The 16,719-nt window shown below is 34.3% G+C and overlaps 1 protein-coding gene and 1 long non-coding RNA gene across 2 annotated transcripts; both read left to right on the top strand.

The window, feature by feature from the left end:
- The first annotated feature begins 3,854 nt into the window (after positions 1 to 3,854).
- On the top strand, positions 3,855 to 6,040 carry LOC134231522 (uncharacterized). The gene is made up of 3 exons (XR_009984571.1): positions 3,855 to 3,903; positions 4,144 to 4,232; positions 6,000 to 6,040. It is a non-coding gene; the product is annotated as an uncharacterized LOC134231522 (long non-coding RNA).
- A 4,325-nt stretch (positions 6,041 to 10,365) lies between these two features.
- On the top strand, positions 10,366 to 16,395 carry LOC134231521 (uncharacterized; the record flags this gene model as incomplete). The annotated part of the gene is made up of 6 exons (XM_062713475.1): positions 10,366 to 10,422; positions 10,528 to 10,651; positions 10,884 to 10,992; positions 15,719 to 15,774; positions 16,056 to 16,172; positions 16,348 to 16,395. Coding segments are annotated over exons 1-6 (480 nt in total), but the record flags the coding sequence as incomplete, so codon positions are not given.
- Between the last annotated feature and the right edge of the window lie 324 nt (positions 16,396 to 16,719).

Genomic DNA, 16,719 nt, shown 5'->3' with positions numbered 1-16,719 from the left:
TTGAGACACCTTATTTTTCGCGATAAAGACATTCATTTGTTATTAGTGAGGAAAACATTTCCAAAATTGTGGTCACTTATTTATTTATAGGGCCCCGCACAGGGGACGCACTAAAGTGATCAGTTTGGCACAAAAGTTCTTATATGAAAAGTAAAGTTCTCATAGATATGAATTGATTGACAGTCTACTAGCTAATTGCTCTGACTGGAATTAGATTTAAAATATAATGTAATTAATGTCAGAAAGATTTGCTATAGTACTAGACTGTAGGTCTATCATATGAAATTTAGGTAAATGACTCTCATTTCTGTATTTTTAAGTACAGCTATTTTTAATTAGATTGAAAATATTGCAACACACAATGCACTATGCATTTAAAAAGTATTGCAGTATATTGCAATGTAAAATTGCCTGCCAATAGCCAGGCCTATAGTAATCACACAAAATGAATTGACATGCCATGTTGTTTGTATATGGATTTAGAACATCCTGTTAGCGGTGATCCAGATGAAAGGTTATTTGTTGATGAAGATCTGTTCATTGGAAATTATGGAAAGAGTGGTGATGGAGTCAAAAAATTCCTGTACGTCCATCAGACTGCTTGGCAAAGACAACTGCTAAATAGATATGGAAATGAGATCTGTTTTCTGGATGCAACAAATAGAACAACCAGATACACCTTGCCTCTTTATTTCCTTTGTGTTCCTACAAATGTAAACTACATGACTGTTGCTACATTCATAGTTGAAACAGAGGAAAGTGTATCCATCCAAGAAGCCCTATCTATTATAAAATCATGGAACCCAAACTGGAAGCCAGCATATTTTATGTGTGACTACGCAGATGAAGAAATATCTTCTATTGAATCTGTTTTTCCAGGTATTTTAATGAATATTTTTGTACATACTATTTTCAGTTGTTTTACTGTTTTACTGTTTCTAATTATAGGTATGCTATGAGCAGATCATTTTCTGTTTTTTTTTTAATTTGCTTCATATATACTCTTTGATTTGAAAGATCAAGACATTTATTAAGGTCATTGTCTGAACTTCCAATGAAATTTATTATTACATGTACATGTAGGTGGTACATGTATGTTATCACTAACACATCATACATTGTCATTTTATTTTTTAAAGAGTCCTTTGTCTACCTTTGTGATTTCCATCGAGAGCAGGCATGGGAGAGATGGCTTAAAGCAACTCACAATGGCATTGGAGATGATAAAGATGAAATTTTATCTTTGTTACGCTCTGTAGCAAGATCCAAAACCAATGAAGAGTTTGAACTGTCAAGTAACAGATTAAAGGTATTTTTTAATCATTATTATGTACAGTAAAACTTCCTGCTCTTAACTTACACATTTACAAGAAAGAAAACTCTTCTCAGTATCACTAGTATTTGCATTGTTAATTTAATGATAACTATCATTATATAATTTCGTCTTGATTTTAGTATTTTCAGTTGCTTTTTCTTTCTATGTACATGCAGTTATAAACCCATAATTGAATTTCTCTTTTTTTTCCTTTTTATAGAACAGTCACTTTTGGACAGAAAATAACAGATTCAGAAAATGGTTTGAAGGCAGATGGTTAAATAAATATAAGGTTAGATAGGTATAATATGTTTACATTGTATACACACATCACGATGTGGCATATGTCCACAAAAAATTAATTTGCTGAGTATATGTAATTTTCTTAATTGTAGAGATGGGTGCAAGCTTTCAGACAGAATAGATACAACACTTCTGTGAATACTAACAACGGTGTTGAGAGACAGAACAAGACCCTGAAATATGAATTTCTTGAGGCAAAGAAAGCAAAGTCACTGTGTCATCTCCTTACAATTTTGTGGAATGATTTTCTTCCAGACATCTACCAAAGGTAATAAACCTTTATATATAAAGGCTGCATTAATGGTGCTGCAATATATACATGTATGTGATAAGGTTTAATATTATTTATATACAGTTATGCCACTACTGGGTAATTACATTAAAAAATTCATTTACCTTATTTTGGAATTTCAGATATGTGAAACTGAATTTGATATCTGCAGAGGAATCAATGAGGTACAATCCTGACATTCCCACTTTCCTAATTAATCGTCCAAGAAATGTTGTAAAGCATTGCTTTAAAAGAAAGGAAGAAGCAGGAAACATTTCCTTAGATGACATAGATTCCTTAGGAGAAGACCAATTCCTGGTGAAGAGTCAGGTTCCAGAGAGCTCACAAGTTTATTGTGTCCGCTTTTCAGCACCTGACTTTCCAGTGCCATCTTGTGACTGTGAAGACTGGGCCAAACGTCATTTACCTTGTAAACAATTTTTTGCTGTCATTAGAAATGTTTCTGGTTGGCAGTGGGAGAAACTACCTGAAGAGTATAGGAACAATCCTTCCTGACATTAGATGAGAGTGTTCATTATGAGTTCAGTTCACCATCTTATGTTACCCACCCCGACTGCAAAGAAGAACAAGAGTCAGGAAGAGAGACCAATACAGACAGCAACATTCAAAAAATTATTTTACCATCCAAATCTAGACTTTCTTAAATAAGATCCAACATCAGCAGCTACTGTCAAATGATTAGAGACTATTCATATTCTTGTAAGGACGAAGAAATTTTGGAAACCCTCGGCTCTAAATTGAAAGATACGTTAGATGGTTTAACAGCTAGTCTCTGCGAAACTGATGTACTCCCTGTAGATAATCCACAAAAGCAAATGACCCACATTGCAACAGCACCAGCAAAGCGAATAAATAAACTTTCTCTTTCGAAGAAAAGAAACAAAGGAGTTGGGAGACATGGTTCATCTGCAGAGAATATGCAAAAACATACATCCAAGGGTGTACATGACCTTTTATCACATGGTAATGCTTATGGTTTGTGAAATGAGAAACTTCTTCTTTGATAAATGCATGGAGGAATATATTGTAGGAAAAATAATGATGGTTATTTTCTTATTGAAGAGAGCAGTGATGTGGCAGAGGAGATCATTACCATTGAAGATGATCAATATTCACATTTAAAAGCAAATGGTAAAATTTTCAACTTGAATACATTTTCAAATGTCCAACATAAAATGAGTTAAAACTCTATTCAGTATAAGAGTTTTCTGTCTGGCTAACCAATGAATTATTGTTTTATATATTTTTAACTTTGGGAATGAAGGGTATATTAAAGAAAACGCACAAAGGTACAAAGCAGGTGAAGAAGGTACATTTTCCAGATTCTGGTACCATGTCACAGACAGTTACAAAGTATCATGAGATGGATTATAGGGAAGGTTTGTGCTTTTATCCAGTCCCAAAAATTAAGTAATGACATTTCATTATGAGGCTGATTTCTAAAAGCTAAATTATCTTTACAGCTTTAGAGGGGGTGAACAAAATTTGGAATATGGAAAAAGGCACTGTATTTTTTATTGGAAAAGTAACCAATTTTAACATCACAGATGAGGACATAAGGTCTCTTAATGGTACAAACTGGGTGACTGATCAGGTAAGCACATATTTGTTTTATAAAGTATTCGTTTAATAGTTAGTACTTCCCTTAATTTCTTTTTCTAGATATACATGCAATTTTATCATGTACATTAATTTCTATCATTTTTACAGGTTATTGATGCATATTTAGCTCCATTGTTCAAAAGGAAATTGAGAAAGGAAACAAGGTTGTTCTATATCCATCACAAACCATGACTCAGATCATGGATGGAAATTTTTCAGTTGGAAAGAGTCGAAGGAAGGTATAATTATTCTGCAATCAAGTTAACAAACATGGTTTAAATAATGTCCCTTTATGCTTAATATACAGCTGTATTTTATTTTTCAGTTGAAGCTATATGAGTGTACTTCAATACTTGGAGCTATATGTAAAAATCGTCATTGGACTCTTGTGGTAAGTACACAATTTTCAGGTTTAATGGGATTGATAGAAATTATTAACCACATGGAAGCTAGTAAGATTACTGACAATGAAAAGACACATGTACATGTATTTACAGCTCAATAATTTTTTCAATTGAATTTGATTCTGCTTATCAGAACATGGAGATTGGTATCATTGAAATTCAGTCTATTTTAATGGATCAAAATCTACAAGTTAAAGATAAGTGAGGCAACACCACATTCTTTTCAGATTGTTGATCCTTTGAAGGGTTTCATACATTACTTTAACCCCCTGAAAGAGACCAGAATACAGATTGAGGAGATAAAGAGAAACTGGTGGTAATTAATTAAGATGCTGTCAATAAAACAACGTGCCATAGCTACATGTATGAGTACTGTACATCTGAAATCCAATCACCCTTTTAATTAACAAAGTAAAGCATTACATGTTTTATGTTTAGTTTTTAGCTCACCTGAGCCGAAGGCTCAAGTGAGCTTTTCTGATCAAAATTTGTCCGTTGTCTGTCGTCGTTGTCGTTGTTGTCGTCGTAAACTTTTCACATTTTCATCTTCTTCTCAAGAACCACTGGGCCAATTCCAACCAAACTTGGCACAAAGTATCCTTGGGTGAAGGGGATTCAAGTTTGTTCAAATGAAGGGCCACGCCCTTTTCCAAGGGGAGATAATCATGAATTTGTTAAAAATTAATGGCATTTTTAAAAAATCTTCTTCTCCAGAACCGCTGGGCCAGGAAAGATGAAACTCATGTGGAAGCATCCTCTGGTAGTGTAGATTCAAGTTTGTTCAAATCATGACCCCCAGGGCAAGGGTGGGGCCAAAATGGCCGACCCAAGTTTTACATAGGAATATATAGGAAAAATCTTTAAAAATCTTCTTCTCCAGAACCACTGGGCTAGGAAAAATGAAACTCATGTGGAAGCATCCTCAGCTAGTGTAGATTTAAGTTTGTACAAATCATGACCCCCGGAGCAAGGGTGGGGCCAAAATGGCCGACCCAAGTTTTACATAGGAATATATAGGAAAAATCTTTAAAAATCTTCTTCTCCAGAACCACTGGGCCAGGAAAGATGAAACTCATGTGGAAGCATCCTTAGGTAGTGTACATTCAAGTTTGTTCAAATAATGACCCCCGGGGCAAGGGTGGGGCTTAAATGGCCAACCCTAGTTTTACATAGGAATATATAGGAAAAATCTTTAAAAATCTTCTTCTCAAGAACCACTAGGACAGGAAAGATAAAACTCATGTGGAATTATCTTCAGGTAGTGTAGATTCAAGTTTGTTCAAATCATGACCCCTGGGGCAAGGGTGGGGCCAAAATGGCCGATCCAAGTTTTTCATAGGAATATATAGGAAAAATCTTTAAAAATCTTCTCCTCCAGAACCACTGGGCCAGGAAAGATGAAACTCATGTGGAATCATCCTCAGGTAGTGTAGATTCAAGTTTTTTCAAATCATGACCCCCGGCCCTGGGGATAGGGTGGGGCCAAAATGGCCGACCCAAGTTTTACATAGGTATATATAGGAAAATCTTTAAAAATCTTCTTCTCCAGAACCACTGGGCCAGGAAAGATGAAACTCATGTGGAATCATCCTTAGGTAGTGTAGATTCAAGTTTGTTCAAATCATGACCCCCGGGGCAAGGATGGGGCCAAAATGGCTGACCCAAGTCTTACATAGGAATATATAGGAAATATTTTTAAAAATCCTTTTCAATTACCACTGGGCCAGGAAAGAAGAAACTCATGTGGAATCATCCTCAGGTAGTGTAGATTCAAGTTTTTTCAAATCATGACCCCCGGCCCTGGGGATAGGGTGGGGCCAAAATGGCGGACCCAAGTTTTACATACGGATATATAGGGAAACCTTTTAAAATCTTCTTTTCAAGTACTTCAAAGCTATGATTAGTGATACCCGGGGTATTTATATGGAATCATCCTCAGGTAGTGTAGATTCTAGTTTGTTCAAATGATGAACGCCTGGAAGGGGGGGAGTAAATTCAAGCCCGATGTGCTCAGGTGAGCGCTGTGGCCCCTGGGCCTCTTGTTAGATTGATTATATTATTTCTGTTTATAATTTCCTTTAAGTTTGTACACCAGTGAGAGGATGGTTACATATCATGAAGTGGAGAGAAGGAATTGGGCTGTCATCACAAGAGAACACTCTAGCTAAACAGACAGACAGTTTTAATTGTGGAGTGTATTGTTTGATAGTGAGTTATGTAATTCTTATATCTTTAGTAAAAGTTCCTATATTTTATTTAATCTTATAGAAAAATACATGTTATAATTATGTGTAATAATTTTCATTTATGCTAGTAAGTATTGCACACCAAAAAAATGTCACATTGAAAGTAACTGTTATTTCTCTCTAAAATTTCTTTAGTTTGCTGAACAATATTTCAACCAGCAACTGTGTGACAAGGTTTCAAATGCAGACCTAAAGAGTGCAAGAGAAAATATAGCAACTTCTCTAATGATGTACAATGGTAAACAAAAAAGCCCTACATATTAAGATTACTAACAAAAGTATATTTGTAAAGCATTCTGAGACTATATAACTTTGATGTGCAATGGTAAACAAAAATATCTTACATTTAAAGTATTTTATATATCTTTGTTGACTTCTCTACTTTACTTGCCAAATGAAGAGTTTTATAATTTCGAAAAGAAATTAAATCGATCAATCATTTTGTGTGAGCATATATCTGATTTTTTGTTTTTGTAACTCGTGCAGTCTACAGCACAGACCGCTGTCCTTGTTGTGGGTTTTTAGCTCACCTGAGCCGAAGGCTCAAGTGAGCTTTTCTGATCACATTTTGTCCGGCGTCCGTCTGTCCGTCTGTCTGTCTAGCTGTCTGTCCGTCTGTCTGTCTGTCCGTAAACTTTTCACATTTTCGACTTCTTCTCAAGAACCGCTGGGCCAATTTCAACCAAACTTGCCACAAAGCATCCTTGGGTAAAGGGGATTCAAGTTTGTTCAAATGAAGGGCCACGCCCTTTTCCAAGGGGAGATAATTATGAATTAGAGAAAAATTAATGGCATTTTTAAAAAATCTTCTTCTCAAGAACCACTGGGCCAGGAAAGATGAAACTCATGTGGAATCATCCTCAGGTAGTGTAGATTCAAGTTTGTTCAAATCATGACCCCCGGGGCTAGGGTGGGGCCAAACTGGCCGACCCAAGTTTTACATAGAAATATATAGGAAAAATCTTTAAAAATCTTCTTCTCAAGAACCACTGGGCCAGGAAAGATGAAACTCATGTGGAATCATCCTCAGGTAGTGTAGATTCAAGTTTGTTCAAATCATGACCCCCGGGGCTAGGGTGGGGTCAAAATGGCCGACCCAATTTTACATAGAAATATGTAGGAAAAATCTTTAAAAATCTTCTTCTCAAGAACCACTGGGCCAGGAAAGATGAAACTCATGTGGAATCATCCTCAGGTAGTTAGATTCAAGTTTGTTCAAATCATGACCTCCGGGGCTAGGGTGGGGCCAAAATGGCCGACCCAAGTTTTACATAGAAATATGTAGGAAAAATCTTTAAAAATCTTCTTCTTAAGAGCCACTGAGCCAGGAAAGATGAAACTCATGTGGAATCATCCTCAGGTAGTTAGATTCAAGTTTGTTCAAATCATGACCCCCAGGGCTAGGGTGGGGCCAAAATGGCCGACCCAAGTTTTACATAGAAATATATAGGAAAAATCTTTAAAAATCTTCTTCTCAAGAACCACTAGGCCAGGAAAGATGAAACTCATGTGGAATCATCCTCAGGTAGTGTAGATTCAAGTTTGTTCAAATCATGACCCCCGGGGCTAGGGTGGGGCCAAAATGGCCGACCCAAGTTTTACATAGGGATATATAGGAAAAATCTTGAAAAATCTTCTTCTCAAGAACCACTGGGCCAGGAAAGATGAAACTCATGTGGAATCATCCTCAGGTAGTGTAGATTCAAGTTTGTTCAAATCATGACCCCCGGGGCTAGGGTGGGGCCAAAATGGCCAACCCAAGTTTTACATAGGAATATATAGGAAAAATCTTTAAAAATCTTCTTCTCAAGAACCACTGGGCCAGGAAAGATGAAACTCATGTGGAATCATCCTCAGATAGTGTAGATTCAAGTTTGTTCAAATCATGACCCCCGGGCTAGGGTGGGGCCAAATGGCCAACCAAAGTTTTATATAGGGATTTATAGGGAAACCTTTTAAAATCATCTTTTCAAGTACTTCAAAGCTATGATTAGTGATATTAATATGGAATCATCTTCAGGTAGTGTAGATTCTAGTTTGTTCAAATCATGAACCCCTGGGGGGTTAAAATTCAAGCCCCCCTGTAAACTTTCATTTCTGATCTGATATGTGCTTTTTCCAAGCCAATGTGCTCAGGTGAGCGCTGTGGCCCCTGGGCCTCTTGTTGGCATATGCAGAAGAAACAGTAAGTTAAGTCTAAACATTTTTAAACAATTTCAAAGGAAAAGATATTATTCATTTAATCATTCATTACAAAGAAAGAAGAAAATGGAAAGAAAAGAGTTAGATTCATTATAAATTGATCTTAAAAACAAATAAATTAAAAAAAAAAAATTTAAATTGCAGATCACATGTGAATTGTGCTCAAGAAAATTTCACAGGACCGAAGCCTGTTTAGAATCTGGATGCATGTCATTGGAAACAATCACTTGCAGGATGTGTTCCATGAAATTCCAGGTAATTGTCTAAGCATTCATTTTACATAGTGCATGGATGTAACATGTACTATTTCAATAATAATTTAATTTCTCTTGTATCAAGCAATTTCATTGGCTGAATCATTCCGAGGAACATATAATATTTTGGATAACATAACTTGCCTACATCACAATGAATTACGTCAAAAACGTATTACTGCGCTTGACGTTATTTTTAAAATAATGCTCAATTCAAAGCCTTTTCCGGAGGAAATATTGTCGCAGTGTCTACATTGAAATTAAATTTTATAAAGCATAAACTGCCCCAAGTTATGTTATATCGAATAACATAAGTTGAAATAAGCTTCATTCCTTAATTAAATAAATATTAATGGCTTGTTGTTTTTTAAATAAAGAAATCCTCATATAATCATATTTAATCTTTCATAAATATTAGGAGAAACCATCCAAGAGGAAATCAGACAATGGAGAAATTGGAAATGAAAAAAATCTTAAGAAATGGAAAGCAATGGAAAATGGTTTGAAAATTTTAGAATAATTCTGTACATGTATATCATTTCATATTAAAACTGAGTTTTCACTTCCAAATCATGTATTACTATTAGTTTATTGTACTGGTACTTTAAATATTTTATTCAATTTCAGCCAAGTCTGATGTACTGTTCACAAGAAATGGATCAGATCAAAACTTGGAAGCATCAGGAAAAAATGCAAAATTTCATGTGAATAGTAATGGTGGGTATTTTTTTCAAATTTTTACAAATGAAGTGTATCTGTCATTGTTATTTTATATATTTATACTGTCCAATTGTACATGTATTCACCAGGCTATGATTTGGTAGAGAATTTATGGTCATTAGAAAAGGATTTCAATTTTCCAGTGGCTAATGTATTTGGTAAAGTAATCATGGACACAGACATTCGTTCATTAAAAAGTAATTAATGTCTCACTGACAGGGTATGTATAAAAATATTTAATGAAAACAAGAACTCAATTGCATGCCAGCTCAGATAAATTGTTTAGCCATATTCATAAAGAATCATCTAAACAATGAGTAAATTCAAGTTCAATCATAGGCAACGAAACCGGGGTCTTATAGCCCCCCCCCCCCCCCCCCTTTAATTTGCTTCTGATGCAAATGTCAGTTATGTCTTGACCTCTTTGCATTTTAACAAGTCTTTGCAAAGAAAATAAGGGAAAGGGTAACATTTCCAGTAATTAAGCTCATGGACCACTATTCTTTAATTCGATCATTTGTTTTTCCAAGATTTTTATTTCAGAAATAATGCCTACATATATTTTATACTAGGTCATTGGCTGTTATTTGTTGTTGCTGGCCACTCAACAAAATGAATTAGGAAGAAATGTTGTACACTGACCAAACCAAAATGACAGGGATCATAAATTCAGACTTCCGATTACCAGATGTATCCCAAAACTCTGTAAGTGAAAAGACGTACTAATTATATAAATTGTATCAAATACAGTTAATTAACTATCGTTATTTTGTGTCTTAACAAAAGAAGACAGAGCTAGGTCACTATTTTGATACCAATCTGCATTAAAATGTATTCACATTTACAGGGCATAGATGTAGAGGCAGATGTTATTGTGGGAGTGTATCACAGGTCATATCATTGGACTTTAGTGGTGAGATTTTTTGTTCACAGTACTATGTTTTGTTAATATGAGTTTGTAAACCATAGCAGTATTACCACTTTTCTTTACTTTAGATTGTTGAAGTAAGAGAAGGCAAGATTTTTTTCTAAACCCATGTGGAGAGAGGAGCCATGAGATGAAAAAAATTGAGAGGAGTTGGAGGTATCCACTAAAAAAAACCTTTATGTTGACCTTGACTTGTCCCATGATATATCTGGTTTGTGCTTTTGAATTTTCTCACAAGTCATACTTTTTTTATTGTTAAAGGAAATATGACAGTGAATATCGGAACAAGTACCAAATAAGCAACAAGTCACCAGATTGGAAGATATGTACAAGTCCACATGCTCTCCAGAGAGATTCATTCAACTGTGGAATATATTGCCTTGTGGTATTGTCTTTGTTTTTCTATATATGCCACATCAATACATGTATATATACCATCTGAATATTTGGACTAGCTTATATATTTGTCCATAAAATAGGACAGCACATGGTTTTCCACAAAAAATTCATCACGATTCAAATTAATACCTTTCCATTATGGTTGATATTATCTGTTCTGTCGTTCATTTTATTTCTATGACAGAAGATTATGTTACTTTTTTGAAATTCTATTTTAGTTTGCAGAGAAGCATTTAAATGGACACTTGCATGATCTACAAAGTATAACTAAAAAAGATCTACAAAACATGAGGAGAAAAGTAGCTTTAGAGTTGATGCTTTACAAAGGTATTTATTTTGTATTCATTTTGTTGCCCCCAGATCGAAATATCCCAGGGGTATAGTGTTTTTGTCCCATCCTGTCTGTCTGTTGTCAACTTTAACTTAATTAGCCCATAACTATTGAGTGAGTGGGGTTATGGTTTTCATTTTTTTCAGGTGCATTCCTTGTGAAAATACCTTTTTTGTGTACCTCGAAATTGACATCTTGACCTTGAAATTTGACCTGCTTTCACAAAAAAAAAACAAAAAAACCATACATTAACCTTGGCCATAAATTGTGAACAATTAAAGCTGGGGCTTTCATACTTCACATGTGTATTTATTGTGACAAAACATATAGTGTTTTTAATGTCTGTCTTCCGTCCTTCTGTCCTTCCATCCTTCTGTCACACTTTGCGTTAAGCTTTGTTCAATGCTAAGTTTCAAAGAAACTATCCAAGATATTTTCATCAAACTTCATATGCTAGCTGATAGATATTGATGAGAGCTATGCAACTGTATCAATATTTTTTTACCTTGACCTTTCCTATGACCTTGACCTCACTTTTCTTAAATTAGTGTTTAGCTCAGTTTTAAACATACCATTTAAGATGGTGTTATCAAACTTCACATATGGATGCAAACTTGCATGGATGATGCATCTAGGGATGAACACTACCAGACTTGCTTTGGATGCTGGATCTGACCTATATTTTCATTCCCAAGTAGGTAACTATAAGCCCTATCTGAACCAAATTTGCATGGATGATGCATCTATGGATGGACACTACCAGACTTGCTTCGGATGCTGGATCTGACCTACATTTTTATTCCCTAGTAACTATAAGCCCCACTTAAACCGAAGTGATCAAATTTTATACACATACAAATTTTCATGTTGCTTTACTAATATATCCTTGGTGTGGCATTCATGTCCTATGGACATATTTCTAGTTTGACCTTTACCTAAGAGTTTGACCCACATTTAAAAATATTTGACCTTGTTTATAACTTTTGAACAGTTAGAACTAGACTTTCATTTTTCACTTGTCACATTAGACCCAGCCTCCTTTGGGTACCAATACTTTTTACTAGGGATGGCAATCGATTGCAGAATTGCTAATCGGTTAACTGCAAGACGTTCTGACCGATTAACCGGTTATTCGTATCAAGATATATACACTTTAATAATTTTTTTCAAATACACAAGAAGGCTATAAAATGCGTTAGAAGTTATATTCTGTTTATCAATCTTGATCAGGAATTTGATTCATAAAATTAAATTTTATTTTAATTTCAATAGAAAAAAAAATTACGAAAACTAAGAATTGTGCCTGAGAAATCAAACATGGATAATTTTCAAAGAAGTTAAAGAAGTTCATTCTGCATTGTCATCATAATCAAAACTTTGTCTGAACTGTAACTTTGTTCTTTTTAATTGTTTGATTTAAAAGATAACGGCAAAATAAAGACATACTAATTATCAAAGTACTGAAAGTACTGAAAAGCGGTTAGCATGCTTTCATCTAATATGTACCGGAAAAAGTGCATGAAATGATGATAATTAAGTATGCATATCTTTGTCCAATGTCATCAGATAAAAAATAACAGGCATTCTGTTTTTGTAATACTTTACTTTACTGTTTTTGTAATACTTTACTATGTTATTGGTTTAGTAAAACCAATAACATTCCAAACTGATGTCACAGATGGATGCAATCTAATTAAAATTAGATGTTCCGAATCCGCTACTGCTTCTCAAACATCTAACAACATCATATTTGGGGTCATGTAAGAGTGAATCTTCGATTAGCCAAAGAAAACGGTTCCTCCGAAATCTTGGCTCATAGTTCAGATGGGTTTCTTGTTTTCACCACCGTACCAAAACACCCGAGGAGTTTTGTAGTAAACAAAATATGCATTGCATAAGCTGTGTTATGTATGACGTGTGGGTATCTTGTATAGTTTGTGCTCTTTCGTTTGCATTATTCACGTGCAGATGCCAGACTGCAGACTATACATGAAATTGATTCCAAAATTACTTTAATTCAACGTAAGACAGTATCAATAATGATGATATGTAGCCGTGGAATTAATTTGAGAATTGTTTACTGAGGCTTGAATCTACATGGCCAATGTTTTCGTGTTTACTAGTACATGTATTCATAATTGAAAGGTCGCTCTGATGTGATCCCGGATGGGATGTTAGATGTTTGAGAAGCAGTAGCGGATTTGGAACATTTAAATAAATTTTGATTAGATTGAAATGCATGTTTCAAAATTTAAACATGAGATTTCTTCAGTTTGAAAGACAGGAAGTTCATTTTTAAAAGTTCTCTCTTGGTGGCATCCTATCGTTCTCTGGATGAAAACAATTATGTTGATGTTGAAAATTTAATTGTCTTTCATGCTCTATTGAATCTGAAGTTAGGTAATTGTAAAGCCTAATATAGCAAACAACTAAAAAAATGACAGATTAAATTCTTTAGAATAATGGATTTGGAGTAGTGTAGATCTACAGCTGGCTAGTCAGAGAAAAACGGATGACTGAGCAGAGACTTTGTAAATGAATTGATATCAAAGAACTCAAGTTGTATAGGCTCATCGCAGGTATAACCTGTCAACGAGGGATGCTTACTTCTTCTAGGCAACGGATCCCACCTCTTGAACTTTCAGGAGTCAGCTTTTCTTCTTAACTCGATCATTGATCATTTTGTATTTTTATACAGATACTGAATACTTCCGTTTAGTAATATTATGAACTACTACTTCTACGGGAAGACTGGCGAGTAAACAAGATTATCAAGCTTTATGAAATGTACTTTATTGACTTTTCAAACAAGTAAATGTTCGAATAAAGTAAATGGTATATGAGAATCATTTAAAAGAAGTCTTGCACTTATGTCTAGATAAGGACATATAATGTGTATTTGCCATATACTCTTCATGCAATATTGTTCTCAAAAAAACATGTGAAAAGGAAATTTGTGTAATCAAAAAAATACTAGTATTTAAAAATTCAAATGTACACTTAAAGTCAGTGTAACTTAAGAAGTTATCAGTGTCACTTTCTTCAATATGTCGGTTAAACAATTTTATACACCGATTTCTTTTCTATCAATGTGCCTTTAAACACCCTGTATCTTAATTTAATTCTTCTCAAACGCTCGAAATAATGATCGACAAATTGGACAATTCAAATTTAAAAAGTATTTTCACAGCTAATAATACGTTCCCTAGGAATTGGTCAACTTTTCAAAACTTATAAATAAACATTAAGTATAAATTTTAAATTTTTGCTAATTGCCAAGATTTTTCATACCTCATTCTTCTGTGGTTGATTTTTAGAAGAGGGTCACAATGCCGATTAAAATTAATATATATTTATCCTTTTTTTTCAAAATTAATTTTTCTACTTTAAGTGCCCCATTATTTTTTTCAAAACTAAAAGTAAGTGATCCCTTATGATCGTTTGTACATGTAATAAATTATCAAAGACGGAGCAGAGAATTTACCTCTGGGAGCTGAGCTTTTATAACTGTTTATTAGACAGAGAAGAAAAGAGAAGAAAACAAACGTTTCATTGTGGAGGCAATCCTATTGTTTCCATAAAAACGTTACAAAAATTGTTAAACTTGCAGATGTATTCGGTGTTTTTATATAAACGTTTTTCAGGTATGACTTGACTTAATAAATGGTGTTTCTTAATACTTTGACAAGGAAAATCAAACTCGATCGAGAGATTTGCTGATGTTTTTGCAGTCTGTTATAACCTTCAACCTGCTGTATAATTAACCGCATCGTTCAACTTTCAAAGATAAACTAACAGTTGCTATAAATCGCGATCGCACGATGTACATGTAATAAGGACGAAATTCTCAGTTCTTTGAAGTTAGTGTTCTAAGTATTGTCAATGCTTTGGTAAATACTAATAAGAATTTGATATAATCGTTGTAATAGCCACTCTTCATACACAGAGTATTGTCAATCTCTCACCAGGGGGCGTATTACGCCAACAGTATACAAATCATAGAAAGCGCTTTGCTGAAGTTACCGTTGTCGATAGGTAGCGCCTTGTGGAAGTTTCCGGTTTTGGTTGCAGAAGGATAAGGTTACGTGCGATAAAGCGATGTCGATAGGTAGCGCCTTATGGAAGTTTCCGCTTTTTTGGAGCCCATGCCATAAAGCGGTTAGCTAGCTAACAGCTTAAAAAGGGTTAACAGTGATGTTTTTAAAATCATTAAACATCACAGGACAATCGGGGTAACAGGTATGATTTTAAAAACAGTAATTAACACTTTACAAACTGACAAATTGCCCCGCGATTTCCTTCTTGAGAGCCATAATTACGTAATTACCTCCAAATCATCTTTATTATAATATGTGTGTAACATTGAATGAAATTTTATGCAGTGGTTTCTTTTCAACAAAATGAATTTGATAAAAACTGCGTTCAAATTTACATATATTTCATTTTTTCCGACTAACCGATTACGGATTTTCTAACCGAATAGCATCGTTCCGACTGATTAATCGATTAACCGGTTACGAATTGCCATCCCTACTTTTTACCTTTGAAGTTTGAGGGAATTAATTCAACCCATGCCTCAAGCTGCAATACAGGGGCATCAGTGTTTCACAAACACATCTTGTTAGACTTCCAGTTATAATAATGGAAAAGAAATCAGGACATGTCTAGTTAAAATAAGAGATTTGAATAGTACAGAACTTTAAACTTCTTTTTTCATTACAGTTAACTTGACAGGATGTTGCCCAAAATGTGCTAAAAAAATTGAAAATGAAGAAAAGGTAGATCTTACAATGATAACACACCATGCATATCAAAGTCTTCCTATAAAATGAGAAAGAAAATGTTTACCAACAACTTCACTCAAACTATGGTTTACCTTGAAATTAATACATATGACTCAGATTCGTATTGCTTTATTCTACAGATATCAGAGTAAATACTTCAACCATACTAGATGATCTGACAGCAACATATTTCAGATTTTTTTTAATCATGTAATTCATTTTCAATCTTGTTTGTCAACTTTATTATACATCTCTTTTTTTTTTATCTATCAAAGATTGAATGCAGCATGTGCCAAAGAGCCTACCACTTTAAGCCTTTCTGCATTGAAGAGGACATGGATGTTGAAGAATTCACAGAATTTAAATGCAGAATGTGCAGAATAAATTTCTGGGTAAATAAAATCAATTCAAAAGACATACTTTCACTTTGGACTCCAGCATTAAATGCTCTCCTCTCTCTCTCTCTTCTCTCTCTCTCTCTTCTCTCTCTCTCTCTCTGTAAGGGTGTGTGTCTATCTGTCTGTCTCTCATTCGGTCTTTAATTCTGTATCATTATCTGTGTTGAAGGGAAAGGATGAAGCTGACTTGGAATCTGTTAACAAAGAAGCTGCCAAGGTAAAACAACTAAGTTTTTTTTTAATTTACAAAGTAACAAATAATCGTCTTATTGATGATACAGAAAACATTAATACTGCAACAACAAACTTCACAGAAAAATTTAACTCTATTATTCATCAATGCATACCTGAAAACACTGTAACTATAAGGCCAAATGATAAACCATGGATGGACTCTCTTCTAAAGAAAACTTTGCGTATTCGCAATAGACTAAGAAAAATAGCACAAAAAACAAAAAGAGAATCTGATAAGGAAAACTTTCGCAAAGTAAGGAATAAGTTTAATAATATGAAAAAATATGCTATTAAAAACTATTATGAC

The sequence above is a fragment of the Saccostrea cucullata genome, unplaced genomic scaffold (genome assembly GCF_032062105.1).
Source record: "Saccostrea cucullata isolate Sc308-1 unplaced genomic scaffold, CSIRO_AGI_Scuc_v1 ctg4485, whole genome shotgun sequence".
Classification (NCBI taxonomy): domain Eukaryota; kingdom Metazoa; phylum Mollusca; class Bivalvia; order Ostreida; family Ostreidae; genus Saccostrea; species Saccostrea cuccullata.
This window is presented reverse-complemented; position numbering and strand designations above follow the sequence as displayed.